This window comes from Penaeus chinensis, chromosome 33 (assembly GCF_019202785.1).
Source record: "Penaeus chinensis breed Huanghai No. 1 chromosome 33, ASM1920278v2, whole genome shotgun sequence".
NCBI lineage: Eukaryota > Metazoa > Arthropoda > Malacostraca > Decapoda > Penaeidae > Penaeus > Penaeus chinensis.
The window spans coordinates 9,086,204-9,093,703 of NC_061851.1; the positions used below are offsets into that span (position 1 = coordinate 9,086,204).

General features: G+C 34.7%; 1 protein-coding gene across 1 annotated transcript in view; it reads right to left on the reverse strand.

Annotated features, from left to right (window-relative positions):
* Window positions 1–7,500, reverse strand: part of LOC125043175 (E3 ubiquitin-protein ligase UBR2-like) — a gene marked incomplete in the record, with an annotated part of 126,590 nt that overhangs the window by 106,782 nt on the left and 12,308 nt on the right. The window contains 11 exon segments of the mRNA XM_047639168.1: window positions 54–167; window positions 804–1,022; window positions 1,476–1,752; window positions 2,228–2,382; window positions 2,598–2,773; window positions 3,933–4,128; window positions 4,306–4,437; window positions 4,556–4,675; window positions 5,440–5,622; window positions 6,900–7,100; window positions 7,314–7,461. Of these exon segments, the coding sequence (XP_047495124.1) occupies window positions 54–167; window positions 804–1,022; window positions 1,476–1,752; window positions 2,228–2,382; window positions 2,598–2,773; window positions 3,933–4,128; window positions 4,306–4,437; window positions 4,556–4,675; window positions 5,440–5,622; window positions 6,900–7,100; window positions 7,314–7,461 (1,921 nt within the window).

Genomic DNA, 7,500 nt, shown 5'->3' on the forward strand with positions numbered 1-7,500 from the left:
CCAAAGGCATTTGTTATGATTGGGAACAGTGGGAAAGACACTTCAATACTCACTAGCTTGCTTGAATTCCCCAGCACCAAGTGTACTTGCTTAAACACCCGGAAGGCACGGTGGGGGGTGGCGGAAGTGGCGTGCGCTTTACCCTCTAAACCATCCTCAACAACATCCTGAGATGACTCAGTTTCCTTACAAACTGCATATTGTACTATCTTCAGATTCTATGCTTCTCTTAGGTATAATAAAGCATCGGATTTAGCCACACGCTAAGAAGCTACAAGTCTCTTTGCTTATTATAGGGAAAGGATTTAGAAAATCAGACCACTATATCCACTCAATCCATTCTGAACTCAGAATTAGGGTTAATAATTTAGAGAATCCTCATTCAATACTACTTAGTGTTAGATCTTAATGCTTTTTCTTTTTAAACATTTTAGAGATGACACAACTAAAGAGAACTTGAATACAATGCAGTTATGATAGAGAGAGAGAGAGAAAGACATGCGCTTTATCCATTAGATAGGCATCATGCCCCTTCCCAGCTCTTTCATGAAGTTATGTTTATGGGAGACATGTGTCTGACTCTTAATATAATCAACAGATTGGCCATAGAATGACCTGAGGTCACCCTTAAAATAAAACACTGGAGAAGCTACTTTTGCCCAGGGAAAATCTAGTCAACCGTGAGCTAGAAAGACCTATGTGGATTCTAGAAGGAAGAAAAAAATACAAACTAAAATAAAACTAAACTAGGAAGAGTCCCCTCAAAATCAAAAAGCAGCACACCAAAATTGAACAACACTCACCCTAAGATACTGCATTTCATAGTCCTCCTGTGCCCAACTTATAAGGTTGAAACGGTTCAGAAGGTGCACCAAAAACTCATTAGAGTCAATCAATGTGGCTGCAATCTGCAGCAGCATCACATCACGATCCAGCATCTCTTGCCTGCACCTCACATTATGGTAGAAGTAGATCTGGTTGATGAGGGAGAAGCCATTTCTGCGCCACATTCCAGCATGGACCTATTGGAAAAATATGTCATTAAAAGAGAAGAATGAGAAAGAAAGAAAAAGCACATACATGAAAGAGAGAAAAAAATATATATTTATCCTTTTTTCATCCATACTTACTAAATTCTCACTGTGAATGCCACATACACAGAAGCACAGTCACAAACAACTTCAATTCAGTAAAAAAAATAAAAAAAATAAAAAAAAAAAAAAAAATAAATAAAAAAAAAAAATAAAAAAAAAAAATAATAATAATAATAATAATAATAATAATAATAATAAATAAATAAATAAATAAAAATAGATTTAAAAAATAAGGACGAAAATAAAAGATCTAGAAAGAGAACGGAAATTATAAATCAGCTTTACTCATAGCACTATAACAAAGAATGAATCAAACTAAAGAAGAAAAAAAATCACAAAACAACCGTAATGATTACTAATAATAAACTAAGCATTCTTTACCTGCGCAATCATGACCTGAGTCCTCAGCACTGGCTCCATAAGCTCCTCAGGGGATGGCTTTCCCTTCACCAAGAACTCAGGGGAGTTGTAGTTCAGGCCATACTTGTCCAGGTGGAGTGTGAGGCCTGCCACCAGCCGTGAGAGGGGGAGGTGGATAGACACTGGTGCCGAGGAGACATCATACTCAATGCAGGACACAGAGTAGTCCAGCAACTCTCTGACATACCTCCTCTTCATATCTTCAGTGCATAGTTCAGCCAAGGACTTCATTAGCAGTCTAAGGAGAGAGAGTGTTAAATAAAGGCCAGGGAATTTCAGTACATTGAGATGTGAGCAAAACAATTTTTTATTGAATTGGGAGTAATAACAAAAACAATAAATAACATTAACAATTATAATCATAACAATAATGATGATGATGATAACAGCAATGATAATAATAATAATAACAATAATAATAATAACAATAATAATAATAATATCAATAGTAATATTACTACTAATATCAATAATAACAATAACAATGATGATTATAAGAACGATAATAAACACTGTAACAATTATAACAATATAAAAAGAGGATTTCACAATACAAAAAAAAATAAAAATAAAAATAATAATAATAATAATAAAAATAATAATAATAATAATATAGTAATAATAATAAAATAAATAAATAACAACTCAGTACCATTATTCACTATCATTTCAAACAAAAGTATATAAAATCATATAAAACATAAAATATTTACCGGTAAGCCTTGATAAGTACAATGCGATCTGATGCTGCCCATTCTATAACAAGAGGAATAACAGCAGCTAACTTTATGTGAAGATTAAAGGCCGATTCCCATTCCGGCTCATATTCCATGTGTGTGCCTACTTGTCGAACCATCGGATCCATGCCCTGTTAAGATAGAAAACAAAATAAAAGATGATGGAGTAATCTTACTTCATATAAAAACAGGAACAGAAGATATCTTGCATCTGAGTGAACAAACAGGTCAATGGACAAATAGAAAATATTTCCAATCCAGCATCAGCCTCCTTTCATATCTATTATTAGCAATAATTATGAAATTAACATCAATCATACATTTGCATCTCTCTGTCGACACTAACCTGCATCATACTTAGAAGGCGGAGCAGGAGATTATAGCCATGTAGAAAACCACAGCGGAGTTCGCGAGTCCACACCTCTGGCTTTACTCCCAACAAATATTTGAGGTCATACAATATATATTGTATGCGGCGGAAAGACAAGGTGTTTGAGCTTCTTTGTTCAAGAGCCAATTTGTCTGGAAAAAAAAAAAAAAGGAGATTGTAGTAAAATATGTTCATATTTATCAGAAAAAGGTAAAAAGGACCATGCATACATGGAAAAATTCCCCATTTCCTTCTCAGGATAACAAGAGTTACTAGATTTTCACTATCTTTGTATTCATGTTTCTTCTAATGCCTCCTACAGCATTTTACTGTAACTCGACTCTTCAAAATGATTTAAAGTATGTCCAAAATACTTCTATTTATGATATATAATTGGATTTGAATGCAAGGTGTTACCAGAACTATTTGGTCCTGGATTTTCACTCATTTTCATGTTTGTTCTAACAGCTCCTATGGTATGTTATCATATCATTACCCTCTGATAGGGTAATAATATGGTCAACCTTCTCCCTTTAAAATATATGAATGGACCAAAGTGAAATATAATGATAAAAATAAATAATTATTAGGAAATTTGTTTGTTTGAGTCATAGCCCACTTGAAATATAGTTTACATGTGACATCCTTGTGATATGCATTAGACTACTAATGTGTTATGATGTCTACAAAGAAAAGATTTATAGAAGAATTAATGAGAAACTGTTTGCCATTTTAGCTAAACATCCCCCAGTGAAAAAATTCTTCTGATGTGAAATTATTGGTCAGCTTTAGTTACATTGTGTATTACTGAATCATTCAAAATCCGTTTATGTTATCATATATAAAAAGATATCCCACAGAATACAAATTCTAGCAGTGACTCCAAAATGAGCCAAGTGACTCCACAGAAAGTATCAGTAATTTATAAGAATTATCATTTACCATATCATTATCACTAAGAATAAATTATACATAAAATTACTACATATATATCTAGGGTTTCCTGAGGAAACCCAAAATTGTGGGTTTCTAGAATGGTTCCATACAAACAACCAAATCACCAGAGGGGGGAAATACTGCCTAGCTAAATATCAAAAGGAAATTGCAAATTACAAAAACGACAATTTGGTAACATCATACTATTTTCACATTTTCTTGAGGAATAGTGCGTAAGTTATTTGCCCCTTACCTATAATAAATCAAAGCAAATTTCCAGGTCCTATCAGCAGATGATCCCCCTTAGTATCACAGGCGTAACTTCTAACATGAAATTTCTAGGAAGACACATACATTAAATCTATGAGTACTTACTGTCTTTCAGCTTCTTATCACACTCTGACAAGAAAGTGTTCAGCAAGCGAGCTAGCACATCCTCCTCTGCTACCAACATGTGAGCAATGGTGGGCATAGTGAACAACTGTACACCCAAGGAGGCCACAGAGACTGCATGATCATGATCATCCAGAATGAAGTCTTTCATCATTCTGCTGTAGTTTTTCGTGAATGTCTATGAAAATCAAGAGGAATGTTTTTAAAAGATATATATTCTAAGAGGAAAAATAAGAATCTATTAAGTATAACCAAAACAGATGAAAAATATAACAATGTGGTGCAAAATCATATTAGCAAATAATGCATATAAAACTTTAATTTTTCAAGAATTCAAAAAGATGATAGCACATACTCGAGCAAACATTTTCTTGCTTTCCTGGTCCATCAACATGCCAGAGATGAATAGTCTATGCCATTGCACACGTGCTGTCTTCCACATCTTAGTGTCAGTCCAGATAATATTTTCAACAATGCTTCCTCCATCCTGAAAAGCAAAACATTCAAATAATGGATTTGCAAGCTCTCCATACACGAAAGTCTAAATATTCGCAATGTCCTAGGACTTCAGAAATATATTACAGTGACATCACCTTCTAACTCACCCTATTAACAATCTCACTGAAGATCAGCCTGAAAGCCTGAGCTGATTCAAGGATGTTGTGGAGCCAAGTCAACAGTCTGGATGCAAATATCTGGTGTGCTATGACATATGTTGGCATCACCTGCAAAGGAAACAGCATATGAAACCCATCTTTTCAATTTTCAAAGCTTTGGATATTAATAAATGTTTTACGGACTACTCATTGCTGGAGGATATTTGAAAATATTCTAATACTCTACGGCCATGTTGACTAGTATGGGCTAAGTGACCCAGCTATGGGTAAGATTTGCAATACAGCATATACATATTGAATTACTGATAAGAAAATGTAATTGCAGACATGTAATTTTACTTCAGTTACCTTAGTCATACTGACAATTTGGTATACAAATACAATTCTAAAACTAAATATCAAGCAAAAATATTCTTCTTTGACTCAATTCATTTAGTCATCTCTGAAATCAACATACTGATTCTAGATGGCATGTTTATTATGCCATACTGATAAAGGCTGTCTAGCCCGGGACATGTATATGAAGCTATCTTTATCTCAGTCATCATTTTCTAGCCCTTCTCTATTAAGCAGACCTTGCTGGCTACATTTATAGAAATGTAGGCTTAACACATCATACTTCCCTATATCAAACTCACAAACCAAGACTTTAACACAACATATATGGTATGAAAACAAGTTAGCTAGTTATCTGCACATGGCAAAGACAGCCATGCTCACATAGGGTCCCAGATTTTAGGCCTTCTAGCATTTTAGCCAGACTGGATTCATCAAGTTAAACTACAGACATGACACCCTCCTTACGAAAGCTAGGGAATGAAACACGTAAAAAGAGTATAAATACAAAATTAAATAAAAATAAAATTACAAACCTGCACTCTCAATGGCCGTCCACTTCCTCTTGAGGTTTGTTTTTCCATCACATTCTTTGTCTGAGAGCACTGTTGGAAGGATGAGCATCTCACAATACAGCGACCTTCTCTGTCAATACTTGTTGCAAAAGCTACTGCATCTTTCTGTGAGCAATCAATGGCACGCTCAAGTGTGTTGATAACCTGTACAAAATGGAAATAACATTTAATCACCAACATATGATTCCAAACTTTCAGATGTACTACTAAAAGCTCAAAATGGGGCTTGCTTTATCACCCTTAACAAAGAGTGCAGTCCCCCCCCCCCCCCCCACATCAGTAAATCAGGGCCAGCCTATCTGTAGAGAAAAATTAGTATACCTGGAAGTGCAAGACTGAGACAATTCTTCAGCTATTGTGCACGAAGCTATATTTTGACATTTAACCCGTATCTGCTGGGCCACACCTATAGCTGTCATGACAAACCAACTCGATGTGCCAGGTACAACTATAGGCATTGCAAGACACTAGAGCATGCCGAGCGGAAAGTTCCGCTACATGTAATGGACTCCAGGGTCAAATGGAAGAAGGGTTGCCAGAAGCCTCCATAGTTAGTGACACCAAGAGATTCTTAATACTGTCACTAATGGGTTAATAAAATCAGTTTTGTAAAGTTTACAATTCTCAAAAATTACAATAATCAGTAAAATAGATCTAATAAACTTCCTACACATATTCCTATATATGTAAAAATATACCATCTCCCCCCGATGCACACAAGCAAAACAATATTGTGTTACATCATTATATTCTGTGGAATGTTTTCATACAAATTAGTGCATTCCTTTTTTCTGGTTACAAATATAATATATGCTAAAATAATCAGCATTTTCTCTATCCATTTAGTAATATGTTTTGATCTCTCAAAGTTATTATCAGTTATAACTATATCATATATTGTAAAACTTTCACATTGGTGATAGTGAAATATATAGTCTATACTATCCTAAAGAGTGAATATGTGACCAAGTAAGTTGGTAAGGGGATGAGAAAGTGGGTGTAAAAGACAAAGAGAAAGAGAAAGAGAAAGAGGGAGAGAGAAAAGGAGGGAGAGAAAAAAAGAGAAAAAGAGGAAAAAAGAAACGACAAAAGACAAAAAGACAAAAAGACAAAAAGAGAAAAAGAGAAAAAGAGAAAAAGAGAAAAAGAGAAAAAGAGAAAAAGAGAAAAAGAGAAAAGGAGAAAAGAGATAAAGAGAGAGATAGAGTGAGAAAATGAGTGAATGAATGAATGAATGGATGAACAAGTGTGTGTTTGCACGCAGGTGTACATGCATGTGTATAAACCTGAGTTTTCCTGCCAATAGATAGGAGACTGTAAACTGCATGATTTAGAATACATTAGAAGCAGGAGAGATGACTACAGTTTAGAAGACATTCCCTTTATACTTTCAAACCATAGAGCAATTTTATTGAACTTACCTGATCATAGGTATGTGTCTCATCGTTATACAACATTGTGACAAATGTGTCTTTGCTATCATACAAGCTTGAGAGATTGGTAGGTTCTCTGTCCTGTTCCCTGATTTCCAGATCCTTCGGTATTGAGAAGCCTTCCTCATAGGTAAGCAATTCCTTAGCATAAGGCAAAATGCAGTCAAATATCAAATGGATTCTTTCAATCTGGAAGAAAAAATACAAATTACTATAAACAAATCCTGTAATCTAGTAGTCTAGCTAATACCCTTCAATAACTTTTTATCATTCTAATTTGTAAATTTGTGGGTTCAAACCAAATCAAGAAACACTTATGTAAACAATGACTTGCAGACACTGAACCATATGCACACAATGTTTTTTTTTTTAACATTTCATATCCTCTCAAGTTACACTTACCAAATCGGGAGGGATCATTTCCAAAGGATTTTTAGACTGCTCGGCCATTTGACCCTTAATGTGAATATCACAGAATACATCACTCTTCCATGCTTCCCGGTCACCACAGTCACAGTATCCTCCGCCTGAAGATGTACTGATCTTGTACCTGTAGAATAAATAAAAATATGAAATCAACATAACTGCT